This window comes from Myzus persicae, unplaced genomic scaffold (assembly GCF_001856785.1).
Source record: "Myzus persicae strain clone G006 unplaced genomic scaffold, MPER_G0061.0, whole genome shotgun sequence".
In the NCBI taxonomy this organism is placed as follows: domain Eukaryota; kingdom Metazoa; phylum Arthropoda; class Insecta; order Hemiptera; family Aphididae; genus Myzus; species Myzus persicae.
In genome coordinates, this window is record NW_019102855.1 from 4,999 (window position 1) to 25,211 (window position 20,213).

The following is a 20,213-nucleotide window of genomic DNA, read 5'->3' on the forward strand; positions in this document are numbered from 1 at the left end:
TAATGTACTATACTGTTAGGTTTTCATCTAGTCGTGACTCGAACACCAGACGTGAAAGGTATGACAATAGTTACCGTAGTCGTCCTGCATTCAGGGAAAGAGAAAGGGAGATAGATTCTGACATGCGAATGTATGATAAAATTAGGTTTGTATAGCCTATAATATGCATAGTATATTATCTATGATTATATGACACAAGTTATCATCAACACAATTAGTTTTTTTGATGCAGATATCAACAACAAGCCTATGCTGCATACGGACAAGCTGCTGCAGCTAGTTTCTATGCTGCCGCGCAATCACTATGTGATATTAAAAACAAATATTCATGTTGATATTTAAATCATATATTATGATTATTAATAATTTGGATTTTCAAAAATAAAACCATTTTTAATAAAATGTAAAATATTAGTTGATACTTGATAATAAAATTTGTGACAATAATTGCTCAGGGGATAATACAATATTATATATTTAATGGAAGCTCATTCAACTCAATAAAAAAATTAATCAGGGTTTCTTTGGTCCACATAAATCTAGCACCCCCATAAATTTAGCCCAAATTGCGCCTATGGTTATAAAACTTTAAGCTATATTTGTCGAAGTATTGCAGACGCAGCAGAAATGAAATCTCAAATATTTTGTCATATAGTATTGTAGACTGCAGTAGTAGCCAGTAGGTATTCTATTTGACTAGTTACTAGAGTAGGGTGACCATTTTATTTTACCGTATTACTTCTTTTATTGTGCGGCGACCGACGCGGTGACAAGTATATGCACAATGATACATTGTTGAATACACACTAAACTCGGAAGATATAATAAACTGGGCATCGATTCCGATAACATTTAATACAGATAAACACAATAATAATAATAATAATAATAATAATAATATAATACACGCGTCACCATGCCGCCCGCCTTGAAAAATTAGAATATTCATACATAATAAGAACAAATACATATTATAAATAATTTTTCAACAAAAAGTTTACAATAAATAGATAAATAACGTATAATACATAAATAATCTAAATATAAGTTAGAAAATTATTAAATATAAATAAATTATTAGAATTTGATATAATAGGTAATTAGATATCATAACATGGTATTACAAAAAATATATTTTTTTTTTTTATTTTATGGGCTATTTCCCTCAAAAGGAAGAGGACAAAGTTTACGAACTGCTCTAGATACTTCTTTACCTTTTACTAATATAGTAGCTACCCGAATGACACCGTCGTCACCAGCCTGGACACGAACAACTCGACCCATGGACCAAGACATCGGGAGGGTATCGTCTTCTTTCACCAACACCACAGTACCAACTTTTAACTTAGGACCCTTGTTGTCCAGCCACTTTCGCCTGGTTTGGAGCTGCGACAAATACTCTTTATTCCAGCGTTGCCATAGTGTTTGAGTTAACTGAGTTACTCGCTGCCAACGTTTTAAGCGATTGTCCGGTACCCCCGTTAAATCTGGTTCGGGTAAAGAACATGTTGGCTCACCAATTAAAATAACCCAGAACTTCTTGCCAATCCCTAGGGGCTTAACAGAATTCTGGGGGTAAGACTATACTACTATAGCCCTATTGGCCATCCTCCATCATACTATAAGCGTATCTAGCATGGAATTGAATCTCAGTTGGCAGTGATTTCTAGATTTATTGAGCCACGGAATTGATAATTTGTATTGTTTTGTTATTTAATTACCGATGCGCTAGTATGCACTGAAAGTGTCAGCCATGATACTTGCGTATCACAAAGTTGAGATCATATCTATTTAACCTTCTTTATATTATGTAGGTACCTACCCTAAAAATGTGCCTAATAATCATCAACTTATTGACTAGTGTTGTCAATCAAAACAACATTTGATCAATAGTTTATCCATTAATGATTAATAAGCCATATACATAAACGACATACTCGTATAACTCGTATAATATATTATGTACCTATATTGTATATAATTCGAACATTATTATCATATAAATTTGTTTATGCATATAGCTGCAGTGCTACACAAGCTACTAATTTGGTAATTGGTAATAGTGTAATAGTGTATTAGTGTAATAATGCGTTAAATTTAAATATAGGCTAAGTATAATAAGTACTGATAAAACTGCGTATCTGGGGTTTTACAGTATTAACTATTAAGCTGGCGAATTTAAGTATTCGGCGGTTGATAGTCGGGAACTCTGTTAACCCGATAACTGTTTACTTGTGTATTGATGATTATATTATATTTAGAATAGTTATTGCTGGTAAAAAGGGAATGTAATGAAAAGTTTAACATTGTTATGAGAATTGTTGGTTCGTGGCTGCTGTTGCTGAGTATACGACTTTAATGTGAATGGTAGAAACTAAAATAATTGTTCAAATTGTATAAACGATGCACTATGCAAACAGAATGTTTGTGAACACTGAACAGTGACTTTTATTCAAATTGAAATAAGTAATAAATTAAGATATACATTTGTTTAAGTGTTCTTAAAAATGTGTTGTTCGCTAAGTAATTTTAAGTGGTTATTTGTTTTAAAAAAATTCAGTTGAGTTTTACAAGATTATTTGTGGGTGAAGGTAGGGAGGTTTGACTTTGTAAGCCACCTTTGAACTACCTGTTTTACATAATTTATTTTACTACTTGGTAAGCATTAGTACCACACTAGATAAAATGCATTTTTGCCCAAAAAAATTACATCTGAAAAGTCATTGTGTGTATAAAATATAATAATATACTCCAATAGTTTCAAGAAGGAATTCATGAGTAATATTTTAAGTTACAACAAAATAACTTAAATCATTAGGTACTATTGGTTATTTAATAATATTTAATTTGGACCAAACTTGAACATAAAATATTAATAAAAAAAAGTGTGTTTGGATATATTTTTTTAATTTTTTGGTTATAGAATTAACTACTTGTGTTTAGGTTAGGTTTGTTTTAATTTTTTTGAATCTTTGGCTATAAAATTTGAACATTTTTTAAGTATTTGACTACAAAATAATATGTACATTTTTAATTTTATAAATATCGTGAAAATTTGAACTTTAATTGCTTATGTATTTTAAATATTTTTTTAATAATTTATAATTATTTAACTGATATTGTAACAACATATGAAGAGACTTGTACTTAATATTTCAAGCTTTTTGACCCAACAAAAAAATTTTTATTCACATTTATAGAAAAAAAAATTAAAAAAATTGATACAACAAAAATCCCTACTTGAGAAATTGAGTGAATATCCAGTGTTGTAAGAATTTCAACTTCAGATACACATACAAATTTAATTAGACTTTTCAGTAGAAATTTTTTTCTTTATAAAAGAAGACGAACTTCTCATTAATCTTGTATTGAATTTTAAAATATTAGATATAAAAACACAATTTTCATGAATTTCTAACTCAAAATAATTTGCAGATATTCGTGATCGGTGTGTACTAGTTGCGGTCATAATCAAAAATTACATACTAGTTGCGGTCACCCCTCAAAAAGGTTACATACTAGTTGCGGTCATCCATCAAAAAGGTTACATACTAGTTGCGGTCATTCAAATAATAATAACTAAGTATACTAAATAATATAATAAAATATAGTTTATATGATGATTAAATATGAAATTAATATNAAGCTCATTCAACTCAATAAAAAAATTAATCAAGAAAAGAAAACTGTAAAACCCATGGAGAGTGAGGAGACCAAGTTCTCCTTATATGAAATGTCCCGAAAATACTTTTACATATAGATGGCTACAATCTGCTTTGTGGTTCCATTCATTTCTACTCTAATTTGTACAGTATTGGAGACTCGGAGGTACAGTCAAAACCTCTAATACAGCAAAGTGAATCCCTATTTTTTTAAATTAATTATTCTAACACCTATTTATTTTAACTTGACAGGTTTAGTTGTTATGTACGTTATACAGAGTGTCCCATGAGGATTTACCCATTGCAATATCTCCTGAAATAATGAAGATATCATAATTCTGTTTTTTATTAAGACTCACAGGGACAAACACTACAAATATTTCATGTTTTAATTTTTTTTAATGTTTTGGTAAAAAAGTTAAAAAATATATTTTTTCATTTAATTATTTTCAAAAAAATCGAAGATAGCTATATTGTAGAGGTAATTTTTCTGAAAATATTGACGTTTCAACATTTTGATTTCATTAATCTCCTGATTTTTAATATTTTTTCTAGTTTCTAGAAAAACAGTAAATTAATTAATACCATAGTGGCATAGTGGTGACAAACATGTGTCCCGCGACCCACGTGCTCGTACGGCCAGTGAACGCTTTCAGTGTGGCTCGCAATAACCATATTATTTTACTTCTTCTAAATTTATTGATGACATTTAAATAATTATTAAATAAAAATCAATATGTACATATTTGTAATACTTAGTATTAATTAATACGGTTATATTATAATAATTATGATCAATAGATAAAATAAATTTATTTTGTTTATTTTGGATTTAGTAATTATGACCGTAAACTTATGAATATGTAATAGCATTGATTTTAGAATATTCGATATTATAATCTTGTATTGTTTTCTGATAAGATTTGATAAATAACTTATTGATCAACAAATTACCGTTTGATAACAATTAAACAATTATTCAATTGATTAAAAATTACCAAATTACAAAATATTATGTCTACCATTTAATTTTAATTTTCATCTATTGGTAACGGTTCTGCAAGGCCATAAAATTCATCTGGTCCTGTGTATTTTATTTTCTTTGATTTTTTTGAATTGAAAAGACGTCTTTTTTTTAAGTTTTCGTGTTTGTACTTTTTGGATATCAAAAATTTTTTACCGACCATTCCTAAAAAAACACAAACATAAAGTTATAGTTATTATAAAAGTACACGAATAGTGTATGAATATAAGTTTGTTTTATACCGGGGCTTTTGTGCATCAATTTTTTATGGACCGCTCTAAGAAAATTACCACTAGTATTGTAGGAAATAATTGCTGCTTGAACTCTTGTATTGTAAGATTGCTTTAAAGAAAAGTTTATTCGTTTCCCTGAAATATACTTATTTATAACGCAGTTAAATTGCTCACAAGCGTTGTTTGTAACATCATATATAAGACTTGAAGCATTTTCAACCACTCTTCTTAAAACTGAATTAACATCACTCATAAGTCTACATATTTCCATAGCTGGAACATGATTTTTACAATCAGTTGGTTTTTTACAAAAATAAATATCACATTGTGAATGCTGTCCAAAAATATGATAAGGGCTATTAGAAATGTCTTGTTGAAGTCCTAAAATATATTGTAAAAACAAATAATTAAAATTAATTGATTACCTTTTTATGTAAAAAAAATTGCTCATTATTTAATTTAAATAATTTAAATGATTAATTACCCTTTATTTTAGCAATATTGTTAGTATTTAAATTTTTTCTAAATTGAATTGCCTTTCGAATAGCTACACAGAATTTAGTAATTTTTTTTGTAATTAGCTGTCTTAAGTATGGTGGGTATTTTGTATTTTTTGTTAATGCAGATAATTTTGTGCTATAATTTCTTAATATATGGTTGCGACATTCAATTTTTTGTACCAAATGGTGTGGTCCATAAGGAACTATCTCTAATAGTTTTTTTAATACGCTGCTATCGCCATCTCCTAAGACAATTATATATATTTTTTGTTTTATGTTTCTATTATTTATTATTGAGTCATAAGTATTTTTATTATATTTAAAATTAAGATTATACTTAATAAAATTACCAATTAATCTGTTAAATTTCAAACCATGTAACTCAACGCTTCTGGCAAATCCCTCGGAAATTCCATCAGCTTCCATACCAGTAGCAGCTTTGTCCCAATTTAAAATACATGTATGGTCTTTTGTGGACAATTTTAACGCAAGAGCTCTTTCACATATACAACAATAACGGTTTCGTATTCCGACAAATAAGATTTTGTTAGAGCGAAATCCAATAATTGTAGCCTACATAGAAATCATATTACAATAATTTAAACTAATTCGCTATTTATACGATTATGTGATAGAACAATTCTTACAGCTCCAGATAACGCGTCATACTTGGTCTTGTAACTTCGTTTTCCCCATTGACCGTCAGCAATTACAGGGTACAAATGTACAATGGTATACCATCAGTATCAAAATCTCCAGCCTCCATCGCTAATTCCTTTTCCTCAATGCCCGCCAATCTCATCTGTTCCCATCTCCCATGCCGTTTGTTCTATTACTGTACTAAGATTATCGAATATTTTACAGTATGTATTAACGCTAAAGTAGGGTATCTCTAAAATTGCGGAAAATTCACTAAGTATATCCTATTCCAATACCAACGGTAGCATTGACAATAGCTTTGTTGATTGGTAGGTATATATGATTCACTTTTTTCAGATTCAATTTTTGTAATTAGATTACACATTTTACATTTAAATGTCCACGTACAAAAATAACCATTACGATATTCTTTTACGAGTTAAGAGTTCATAAAAGAACATCCAAATGCAATGTTATGAACACTATTTTGCAATTGTTGGAAAATGTAAAAAATGTCAACAATTCTTCGTCCAACCCTACGATACACAAAAATAATAACATATCAACTCTCAATTNATAATAATTATAAATTTTAAAATTTTGTAGGTATAAATTGAAAGGAAATAACTTTACAGATAAGTAGTGGTGTTCCCACATATATACACTGTGTGCATTATATACAACTATGATAAGCTATGACCGCAACTAAGATATTACCTAAATTGGTGTGACCGCAACTGTTATATCTGTTTATCTCAAAAATCGTCATGACCGCAACTAGTATGCAGCCTTCGTGATAGTTACAAATTTTGTCCAAATTCCAAATTCCAATACTTATAGAAAATGATTGTGGTTATGCTCAATTGTTTTTAATATCAACTAACGCAACAATTTTCGATGAACCTTGTATTACATTTTCAAGTTTTTTGAACAAGTGATTATTTTTTTTATCGATATTAGTTTTAAAAAACTAATTACAATCGAAAATTAAATATGCCTATAAATACGAGTCGAAAGATTTTTAAAATTTATTTGATTCAAATCTTTCCAAAACTGACAAATAATAAAGGAAGACAAAATATATATACTAATAATTGTATTCGAATACAAACTAAAAATATTCTTTGCCAGACACATCCCGGATTTAAGGGGCAACCTTACTACTGGATTCTAAGGAACATTTTATAGACAACTTCTTATACATTCAGTAAGTATTAGCCTCGTCGATGTTATTAGTCGCGAATTATCGTAAGTAGTAGTAACCCGAATAATAGTAACGCAATTGTAGAGAACAATTTTGTGATCCAAAAAGTATATTTATTTTTCACTCAAATATAGACACTCTAATTCAAACATACGTCTCAACGATTGAATTGTATTTTGAAAAAATATTCTGATTTTCCACAACATATACGAGGGATCAATCAAAGTACATTTGTTTGGTTTTAGTTAGTTGATTAAATATTTCAGTTTGAAATTTTGAAAAATTATTACAACATTCATTGCAATCTAAATCCCAACAGTTTTTATGCGGGTCGATAGTTTCCTTGTGCCTACATATTACAGAGTCTGAGTATTTTTGCAGAATAAAAATCGCGATAATTGTTGAAACGTATCGTTGGTATAAGAAACAGTAGTTTTGACAAAAAAACCGGTACTGGTAAGTCGCCTTAGTAAATTAAATAAAAATAAAAAATTATTGATTTGACATTTTGATAAATATTTTTACTGGGTAAGTGTTTGCATGTTTTTTTTGGGTGGGCGAGTGGGAGATTTGGCTTTGGTGAAAAGCTTTGAACCACAATTTTTTACGTTATTTATTTTACTAAAATACAATTTTATTGACATTGTAAAAAAAACTAAAAACATTGACAACAGTTGCAAATGCGGATCGATCGTCCAATTGAACATTTCACGGATATTAAATAAAATAAGAATAATATTTTTTTCAGAATAAAAATCGTGATAATAATATTGTCGATATTATCGTTGGTAGGTATTAGAAACAGTAGTTTTTGTTAAAAAAAATAACTCGGTATTGATGAGTCGCCTAAATAAATGAAATACAAATAAAAATAATTGATTTGACATTCCGACTAACATTTTTACTAGGTAATTTTTTTAATATATCTTTTATTTTTATAAATTAGTTTGATTAACTAATTATTTGCTATTCTATAAAATTCATAAGAAAAATAACACAAAACTAATTTATAATATTGATTAATAAATAGAATTCATAGAATTAATTAACTAATATTTGACTTAGAATTTTTTTTAGGTAAAATGATTTTTTTTTTTTGTATAATGATAATTGATGGCACTGCCATAGTGCCATCGGAAAACCTTATTTTAGCCGATAGCTTTAAGTATAGAGGCTACGTGAAGTTGTCACACCCGTCGGCTTATCAGATTGTCAGGAAAATGGATAAAATTTAAAATTTAAAAACTTGGGCTGCAAATTGTTGCAAATTGATTCTAAAAATTACATTGATTTTTAGCTGATTTTTGTGCTACGTGAAATTCTCACCCTATGCCTGACCTTTTCGGTTGTGGTGGAGTCTACACGACGTTCACCAACTTTTTTTTATCTCGTTGGCCATTAAATCCATAAGTGATTTACGATTGGAAATCTAACAATTGTGAACTGACTCTTTCCCGTATCATGATTGCGAACTTTTTATACTTTCCTACTTCTGATGAAAAATATATAAATATAAAGGAAGATTGTAAATTTACTGTGTATACAAATGATCAAAGTTCAAATATTGTTTATAAAATACCCATTGGCATTTATTCATTAGATGAATTAGATTCAATATTGAACGTTGATGAAAACAAACATTGTATAGGTCTTAAAATAAATAATGAAAATAAATTAAAGATTACTACTGATTATAATAATTATGATATTGATACAGATTAAAAAAAATATTTGGGATGTTCGTGGGTGCATGTTAGCAAAATTTGTCTCCATCTATTAAAAGGTACAGAAAAAATAAATTTTTATACACAAGGATTTTTTAAAAATTTAAATTGTATTATAGTTACTTGAAGTAAAGACATTTAAATTGAAACAGATAAAATAAACAATACTGAATTCAGTAAAATTAAAACAGAAATAAAAGGAAACTATTCGATCAATTTGATAAAAATTTTATTTCATGAAGTTCAAAAAATTATTTTTTGTAGGACAAAAATTTAAAATTAGGGTTAAAGATTGATAATGATAATTTATATAAACATGTAGGACAAATTTCTATATTAAATAATAACATAAATAAATGATTATTAGAAGTACATTGCAACATGATTGAAAAATTTCTTTCATCTATTAATGAAAAAGTTACCCAAGAGGAACTTTTGTTTGTGGATTATCATGATCCTGTGAAACCTTTTATAAAACTTGTACAGACAAGAAGCTGTAAGAAATATTCAAATTATAAAAATACTTATTAATGACCAAAATGGCAACATTGTTCAGTTAGATGATGATTTTATTGTTTACCTTGATTTGATTGAAGATAAAACAAAATAAATATTAAAATATTTTTCAATAGAAATATTCTATTGAAAACACAAAATACAAAAATTAAATATCATTTAATCATTAAAAGATTCATCAATTGTACCTTTCTCAATATCAAATAAAAATTCATCTTTTCTCATAAAAAAATATAACGAATTGTATTACTAGGTAAATCTTCATTAAAAATAATATTTTTCTTAGATGCAGAAATATTTGTTGGTTGTCTACTCATGTCCATAACATACATTGGTCTATCAGTTTTAAAATCGATTGGATTATTATACATCAATGTAAGTTCTTGATGAGTTTTATAAAATATTATTTTATACTTCGTCGAATCCTCATAAGCTTCACAATATTTGTCATTTTTGTAATCTAAATTCTGAGTTTCTTCAGGATAACGTTTACCATTTATTTCAAATCAATAATTTATCACATAACAATGACCAAATTCAGAAAGATCGCGATTTTGTTTATTTAATCTGTGCGTTTGAAATACCATACTACCGATCATAGGACTATTAGGACTTTGATATTGGCCTGTTAAATCAAGTTTTATAGTTTTTCCTGATATATTTCTATATTCAATACATTGCCACTATCTAAAACTAAAAGTATATATTTTTTCTTGAGAAAATCTAATTACCTCGTTTAACAATACATTTGTATTCATAGCATTGTATTCTATAATTGGAATTCTAAGTATAAATTCATCAATAATAATTTTTCCATCCTCTGCTCCTGTAATAACTTGTTTTAACAAAGCATCATCATCTGTTTTTCTCGTAAAATGTATTTCCATATCACCTTTGAAAACATGATATATTTGATCTTTGAACCATCCTAAACATAATTGTGATACCTACGTTACATTTGTAACACCTGCTAGGAGATTGAACTTTCTAAAATCCCCTACACCTCGTTTTACACCAACTAAAACCAAGCTAAAGAAAAAATTGAAACTATTACAACAAAAAGTACGTAATCATTAATAAAATACAGTATTATAATATTAAATAATATTTTGAATTTTTGAATAGACTATAATATGATATTTATTTGATTAATATACTGTGATAACTAAATACTGATAATATTGTTTTGTAAGCATTGCCTGCTTTGTAAATGGCGGCCGACTTCAATGATTCGAAGAAGACGACTATCTAGTTGTTGTATATATCTATGTGCTTACCATACAACTCTTGACTGAATAAATATATTATGTTAGTTTGTAGTTTAAAATTTCGGCAAGTATTCCTAAGTACGTCATAAATATAGCAGCCATTGCTACGTACGATCGTCAGTAGACAAATTAACTGTCGGAGTTTCGTGTCGAAACAAAGATCTATTATATCAATACCTATTATATCTTTTCTAGCTAATCCTAGACTCTATATGAGACTCGCATGTGATAATGTGAGCAGTATATTATCAGGTAGGCTACCAATCTGCACTCTGCAGTGGATTGCGGACCCCGCTAAGTGCACACTCTATATGAATAATATGTTTAATTTTAATTTTATTAACTATTTTGAATGTATACATGCCGATGAGCGGCCGTAACTCAGCCGACAGCCACATTTTAACGATTAATTATATTTTTAAAAAACTAAAGCTTACTGTAGCTTTTTCAATTCGAAAAAACATTCTGGAACTCAAAAAATAAATCATCAAAAAAAATTTTTAAAAAAGGGTTTTTCCAAAATTGTTTTTCGTAAAAACCTACTCCTGTACAAACAATTAAAAAAAAAATTGAGCCAAATCGGCCCAGCCTTTCTCAATTGATGAATTGTTATACATTTTTGGCTCCATTTTTTATACATATAGATATACAGGGTGCGGCATAAGTCGGTTCCCGCTGTTTTGTTTTCGCAAAACTGCTTATTATTGTTATTAATTTATAATTAATTAATTTTTTTATAAATCTATATAAAATATACATATTTAATTTGCTGTGTTAATTGTGGAACCGACTTATGCCGCACCCTGTATAGTAATGGTAATTATAGCCTCCTGTAGAATATTCTAGTCCACACGTAGCTAAAGAATTTTTTAATTGTAAACAAAATGAAGAAAACGATATTTATGAAATATATGATAAAATAATTCCTATGGAGTTTATGAGTACAAATAAAAAAAATCATAATGAAAATTCTGTTAAATGTCATATTTGTGAAAGATTTTTAGAGCAATTACCTACTAGGTTGGAAAAAAAATTTAAAGTATATAAAGCCGCTATTGAATATTATAAACAAGATAGTGATATTGATAACATCGATGTATATGGAGGTTAGCTCTACTTAAAAAAGAAACGAAAAATAAAAAATAAATATGAGAAAAGTTCGCGATCATGATCATTTGACTGGAGAATATAGAAGGGCGGCTAATTTTTTTGCTAACTTGTATATGATCGATTTGGTAATTCATATTATCAAACTTTTCAATCAGAAAATATAAAAAATATAAAAATGATAAGCTTACATTGAAAAAAAAAATCACGAGACTTATATTATTTAAGCACTGTATAGGACGTAAGTAGATAGAGCCATGCCATTTCAAACAACTTATCTATACTTTAAAAACTTAACACTATATACTCGTTCAAATTTATATTTTGATGTATAAAAACTACGGAAATCATCAAAAAATATTCTATTTCGGTAAATGAACGTACATACGTAGATTGTTTATTCAGTTACAATGAACATGTGGCAGAAGCCACCAGTGTCGGCCTGGCCAGAGCGATGCAGCGAACGCTGCCTAGGCCCTCACCTTTTTTTTTTTATTCTAGCATAGGCACCTCAAATCGTGATAGACGGGGACTTAAGAGCCCAGGGTGCTAAGTATTGACGTATTGTTAAAGGCTCTTTAGGTCATTATAAACATGTGCGATTAAATTTTGGTAATTGAGCCTCGCACAAATATATACAATTAATGGGCAAAAAGAGTTTAAAGGATAAAAACTTATTAACATTGAATATTTGAATACTTTCGGCTTATTGGAATAATTTTGTTTTTAAAATACAAGTATTCTCTAGGTGTTTTGTTGTCATGCAACATTTAATTCTCTTATCGCATCATAATGGTTTAAAAATACGAGTATTTATTATTTTTCGTAAATTATTTTTGTTCTATATTTGGATACTACATGTTTTTCATAATATGTTAACGCTCATACAATATAACGATAATACGATGTACAAATATATTTATATATATTATATCTAATATATAAAATTCTCGTGTCACAGTTTTCGTTGCCATACTCCTCCGAAACGGCTTGACCGATTTTGATGAAATTTTTTGTGCTTATCCGGTATCTATGAGAATCGGCCAACATCTATTTTTCATCCCCCTAAATGTTAGGGGTTGTCCACCCCTAAATTTTTTTTTTTATTTTTTAGACAAAATTTTTAATTTCTATTTTTTTATGATACAACATACAAAAATACATACAATCCTCAATTTTCACCCTTCTACGATCAACCCTTATTTTTTAATAGCCATTTTAGTAATTTGAAGAGAAAATATACTCATACCACGGATTCCTATTATACCTACAGATGTGCCAATTCAATTCAAACGTATTCAGTTTCCGATTAGATTGGCATTTGCAATGACTATCAACAAGTCCCAAGGTCAAACGATGTCTGTTTGTGGATTAGATTTGAGAACACCATGTTTTTCACACGGACAATTATACGTGGCATGCTCTCGAGTGGGTAAACCATCCAGTTTGTTTGTGTTAGCTAAAGATGGACTAACAAAAAATATTGTTCACGCTATAGCATTAAGAGATTGATATTGTTTAATAGTGTTACTGTCGTAATTGTTTAATTAATGATATATAATTTAAAGGAATAAATTATAATATAACTTAAAAATAATGTTTGCCTTTTGTTATTTTTATATTACCTCATCGTTCACAGCGCTCCATGCTTATTTCACGCATATACCACATTCTTACATACATACAATATACACATTCTAACATACATACATACTTACAATAAGTAAGCTATTTTTTGTCTACACTAGAAATTACTAGGAAATTATTTATATGGCAAAACAACGTTTGCCGGGTCAGCTAGTAATGTATATAATAGATGCATTGCATGTGCTTATATCACAATTAGAGAACTTGCATTTAATTCCAATACTTTTAATAATTTATTCGTTTTGTATAAATATGTACTACTTCTTCCATCAACTCACGTAACGTGTGAAAGAGGTTTCTCTAACCTTAAGTTAGTCAAATCAAAATTAAAATCTACTATAAGTCAAGACAATTTAACTCCATTAATGCTAATGAATGTCGTGAACGATATAGAGATTGATAAAGAACATATTATTAATTGCATTGCTGGTTCATCTGATGCATTAAAAAGATTACTTACGTTATGAATAAAAAAAAATCATACTATTAGAATAATAATATAATGTGTTAAATCATTTATTTGTTGTTGTTTTAAAATTAACCAAGTCTGTTAATTAGTAGAATATAATTATTTAAATAGTGTATCAGTGAATTTAAGGTAATTTTATTAAAAAAGAATAAGTACATTTTAATACCTAATAAAGAGTGAGTATGTAATTCAAACTTGTATAAAATTCATCTATATTTTTTAGTTAAAAGAAATATTATGTACACATTTGATATATATTTAATATTAAACTATTATTTTATTATTATATTTTCTATAATATGTTGTGTATGTATGAAGTCAAGTTAGTTTGTATTTAACAATAATACATTAATTAATATGCTACAAAAATATTCATGTATAATGTATATATTTTATATGTATGTAAGATATCACAAAACATGACTTTCACAATTTAAACCCAATCTTAGATAAATTTTGATAAAAAAATTGAGGCCCTAAAAAAAACCCTGCCTATGCCTTTCATAGCCCAGGCCGACACTGGAAGCCACAAGCATTTTAAACAGATGTATAATCGTTATTGTGCACGAGGCCTAAGACAGTAAATTGTTAAATTCTACAAAAAAAAAATTGCATTTGGAAATGGCATTAAAAAAAATTCAAGTACCATCGAATAATATTTTTAAATTAAAACAAAATAACTTAAATCATATATATTCTTGGTTATTTAATATTTAATTTCATCCACATTTGAACATAAAAAAACTAAAAAAAAAATGTGCTTACATATTTTTAGATTGTTTAGTTACAGAATAACCTATTTACGTGGAACCTTGTTTTAAATTTTCAACCCTAGCAGTTAGCTATAAAAGTTGAACATTTAAAAAAATTTAAACTATAAAATTATTTGTACATTTTGAATGATATACATTTTATCAAAACTTGAATTTGAAATGTTTGTAAAAAAATTATGAATATGTATTTTTAATATTTTTCAATTTCTATTGTAACAATATATATCAAGAGTCTTGTATTTATTTTCATGCTTTTTGACCCAACCAATACAATTTTATTGATATTTATAGAAAAAAAATGTCCCTCAACGGGTCAACGGCTTAAGACGAATAAAAATATTTTGAAAATGTTGTCAATTTTATAAATTGATAAAATAAACATGATATGGTGTACATTTCAAGTATCTGCAGTTATTCGTTTTTGAATTACAACAAAATAAGAAAATCGCTAAATAATGAGAAACCGAGTGAATATCCCATGTTGTAAACGTATTTCAACTTCAAGCGCTCATAAAAACTTAATTTGACTTTCCGGTAGATATTATTTATCTTTTGATAAAGGTAGACAAACTTCTGAGGAGTCTTATATTATATTTTTAAATATCAGATATAAATAGAAAAATGTTTATCAATTTCTAACTAAATAGTAAATATAATTTGCTTGGTTTTGCGTAAAAATTCACGTTTTTCCTAATTTTTTGGTTTGTTTATCCTGTCGGTTTTAAAAACTATTGGAAATTTTAAATTTTTACCTCCCGAGTGCACCAACTACATTCACTTTCCTAACAGCAAAGTTGCTGTTAAAGAAAATCGAAGCACTTTTACTGTCCCAAACCGTGATGACAGACACAAAAATAAAAAAACACACGTCATTGTAAAATCAACACATTCGTCGCTGAAAAATATTAAAAATACATATGCCTGATTTTTTTTATAAGCATTTAATGTTTAAATTTTGAAAAAAAATCATATCATTCAATATGTACAAATAATTTTATAGTTACAAATTTTCAACTTCTATAGCAAGTGTTGAAAATTTAAAACAAAGTTCCACGCAAGTACGTTATTTTATTTTTTTCAGTTTTTTATGTTCAAATGTGCAGGACGAAATTACAAATTAGCCAAGAATAATGATCATCAAATATACAAAGTAATATTATAGGCTCACAAGTCACAGACCGTCTTAGCTCAGAATTGTTTTATGTATGCAATGTTTATATAATTTTATATAATTTAATTCGAAATTTTACACCATCCATTTCAGTGACCCACTTGTACTTTGTAGCCTACTATACAACAGAGCGACATCCAATTAACCTAACCAAAATAATCAAGGAAAAATGGAAATTTTTACTCAAAGCCAATTTTCAACAAACTCAATTTTTTTTTTCTTAACTCGAAAAAAAATAAAAATCTTGAGATACATGACATTTTCACCGAATGTTGAATGTTAGCTAGTATTTCCTATTCGCCGTTGAATGTTGATTAAATGGGTCAAAAAACTTGAAAATGTGATATAAGGTTTCGCGTAAATTGCTCATAATTAAATTTAAAAAAAGTTGAGGGCGATTCCATATTAATTTTTCATTATTGTTTAAAAAAAGAATTTTGACGAAATTCATCAGTCGCGAAAATTTGTAAACTTGGTACTTTTCAGTTAGAAATGAATAAAACATTTTGTTTTCATAGCTTACATTTGAAAATGTAATAGGAGATTCCTCACATGTTTATCTACCTTTAACAAAAAAACGTTTACAAGAAAGTAATTAAACATTTTACAATATTTCTAATTCAAATCAACACATTTTTGATATTTAGTTAATTTTTTTTTCTATTGATCCTTTATTGTAGCTTCGGTGACATGGGCCATTAGCTTTATACTTGGTTTATTACAATATTATGCTAAACATATTTTGGGTAACAATTTGGTTACAATAATAGGGGGGACTTTGTGGCTTATGACCATTGACTATATTCTATTTCTTAAATGTATTTCTGTAGTTTTGAGGAATGACATGACTTTTTCTGGTTAACAGTCAGGTCCAATTATTTTGTATAAATTTGTTGGTATATTTAGTTTTTCTCTTTCTTCTTCATTTGATCGGCATTCCGTCATCAGGTGTTTTACTTAGAGGGTTACTTAATTTAGTTTACTTAGGACTGGTTCAACTTTTTTGTTGGATGGAACTTTTTCTAGTTCACCAAGTTTTGGAAACGAATGCCACCAATTATATGTCATAATGGGCATAACGTTTAATACTGTAAGTTTTGTATTTAATTTGTAAATAAATACTTTTAAATTAGAAAATAATTATTTTAAGTTATTTTTTTTAAATCGATGTATAAAAGTAATTTTTTCAGGGATTTCCGATAGGATTATTCCGGTCTCTAGTTATGACTTACGACTTACGAGCAGTGTCGACCTGGCCAAGGCAGCTAGGCAGCAATCGCTGCCTGGGCCCCCGTCTTTTTTTATATGCATACCTAAACGCGGTTGTGACTTGTAGCGCGTGCTAAGTAATATAATAATAGTAAAAAAGTAAAAGTGGAATTATTGGGTGAATTGTATAAAATATCATAATATTAATTATTCATAATTCATATATTGATAATAAATAAAACATGGGAAGTCCTGAATCCTGATGTTTACGAACAACCGACCGATATAAGATTTATTTAAGTATAGATTACCCATAGATATGTTGGATATTGATTTTATCGTTTTATCATATGCGCCGTTTGTGTTAATATTATTAAAGAGATTTTAACATTAAATTATAATAAGTTTGTGGTAATATAATATTAGTTATAGACGATAAATTATATTCAATAATAAGTCACTGTACAAGTCACAATACATTGAAAAGCTTGAAGAATATCCTATGGGTGTATTGATAACTGTAACAAAGTTATCCAATGTTAATAGAGATTCTGTATTACTTGAACTGAACAATTTGCCTCTCATTATTTTAATATTGTTCCAAAAAAACATGGCATAAAGAACGATAATGATGTTGAAGGTAATATAATAGATGAAGTAATGACATCTCATTCAGAAGATGAATTTTACTCAATAAATTGTAATTCCTGTTGGAAATGTATTGCACGTGCTTTCAAAATGTTTAACAAACTATCTTGTCATTCTGGTACAACAACTTGTATCAAGTTTTTAAATACTTTATGCTTTTGCCATCAACTCAAGTCACTTGTGAAAAAGTATTTTCTAAGCTAAAAGTAATTAAACAAAATTAAGATCGCCACTCGATTAGCAACATTTGGAACAACTAATGCTTATGGTTATAGAAAAAGATATTACTTTAAATGTAGATAAAATAAAACTAATTGATGACATAGCAAAGTCTTCAAAAGAAATGACAAGACTTTTAATATAATATATTATATGTATTTATTTTATATATACATGGTTTTTATTTAAAAGTTGAATATCTACCTGTACATTTAGAATAAGAGAATTTTAAATATTTTTAAATTTAAAATGCCAAATATAGAATCTATATGTATAATAATATATTACATTTTAATGACCATTTTTCATATTTAAGATTTATTTAATTTAATTATAATAAATACATTTTGTAGTATGGGGGTTGAGGGCTTGGGGCCCTTCCAAATAAAATCCTGCCTGGACCTTTTAGAACCAGGCTGACACTGCTTATGAATAACTATTATATTAATATGAAGACAGCTATTACGTACCAAATATTATGATACATATTAAAATTAAATTAATCACTTCTTAGTTCTTAAAAGACCATAAAACACTCAAAATTGACTTTTATTTTAAAAATCACAAAAAATCTCACTAAAAAAATGGTACCAATAATATTTTTCTGGGTTAAATAGTTTTCGAGTTACGAAGTCTTTAAAATCACGCGTGACGTCATAAGATCCTACCCGCGGCGGCAACGTGTACACACTACACGCGTGCCTGTTACTAATCGGGTGTCTTCTTACTGTTCTTACTTCTTAGTAAATTGATTCCTATACTTTTGTTTTTTACATAATTTTTCTAAATATGTAATTATTATCTTTTTGATACGTATGATACTATGCTATGCTATTATTTATTTAAGACGAATAACATCTGGTTCATATGAGTAACAAAACAATGTATTTTATTACGTATTAACCATTATTATTTATTAACTTATTATTATCATTGTTATTATAACAAGTACGTATACAAACATTGTTAACAATTTAAATTGATTTAGTATTGTATTAAGTACCTATTGTATTAAAAAAAAAAAAAAAACATAATATTTGTACATACAGCGAGTAATTAGAAATACAGAAATTAGGTAGGAAGTTTATCGTTGGGCCGAAATCCTACATAAACACCATTTTCTTCTGGATAAGTCTGTCTTATTTTATAAATAACACTTGATGGAATTACTATCCTATTTCCCTTTCCAGTCGTTGTCCATGCATTTATCCACAAAATAAACTGTTTGTAAGCCAAGTATCGCCAGACTTTATTTTGTGGTTCACTTTTACACAAAACTTTTTTTTCTGTTAAACTTTAAAAAAAACAATAAATTAAATTAATATAATACAAAGTATAAAATAATATATTTTTCTATTAAAACCTATTAATTCAGAACCTTAAAGCATACAATTTAGAATAGTGATGGTGTTATGCTTGACGCTGGTACTTATACAATATAATTTATCAACTAAATCTTTTAAAATGGACTCAACATGACCCTCTAACATTAATAAAGTATAGCATAAATGTATGTACATCAAATAAATGCATAAATACATTAAATAATGATAATATGTTATGTGATGTTATGTTACGCATTTGTTTTTGTGAGACAAAGACAACTGGGAGTAGCATCCTTACAAATCAACATAATGACAGTTATGCATATATAATAAAAATAAGTACCAATTTGTATTTAAGTTGCCTATTTAAATATAATTATGTATGCATCATATTTTTGAATACGTACACATTCAAAATTGATCTATAAAAAGGTAAGACCAATGATATTATCATTATATTATATATTATAATAAAAGGCAATTCGTTGCACTTCCTTATTATTATTATTGTTGCGTTGTTAATAATCAATAATTTAAATTTTCCCTCTAAAAGTATAAGCCAATCGGAGAGCCGGATTCAATCATGGATTTTATTTCGTGTGCAGAATGGTAATATCCGAATAATTTTTCTAGTAATTTAGATCCCGAGACAAGTAGGTCTCCTAGGTCAAATAGTTCCTCAGGGTTAATTAGATCCCCTGTTAACTAGATCCTGTTTGTGTCCTTTAGATCTTGAGGATCTAGTTAACCGGGGATCTAGGTGGCCATTCACTGACCATCCTAATCGTTTATGTTTTATATACTCTGTGGCTGTATAGTGTATTATCTTTGGTATTTTAGGTTAGGTTATCAACACAAACAACGAAACTAAGACA

The 20,213-nt window shown here is 27.9% G+C and overlaps 1 protein-coding gene across 1 annotated transcript; it reads right to left on the minus strand.

Annotated features, from left to right (window-relative positions):
- Positions 1-4,511: 4,511 nt before the first annotated feature.
- On the minus strand, positions 4,512-6,624 carry LOC111033280. Its single transcript, XM_022313954.1, has 4 exons — positions 5,770-6,624; positions 5,404-5,664; positions 4,929-5,300; positions 4,512-4,851 (listed from the first exon to the last, which is right to left on the minus strand). Exons 1-4 carry the CDS (start codon positions 5,843-5,845, stop codon positions 4,694-4,696), a joined length of 867 nt encoding a protein of 288 aa, XP_022169646.1. The 5' UTR covers positions 5,846-6,624; the 3' UTR covers positions 4,512-4,693.
- Positions 6,625-20,213: the final 13,589 nt, after the last annotated feature.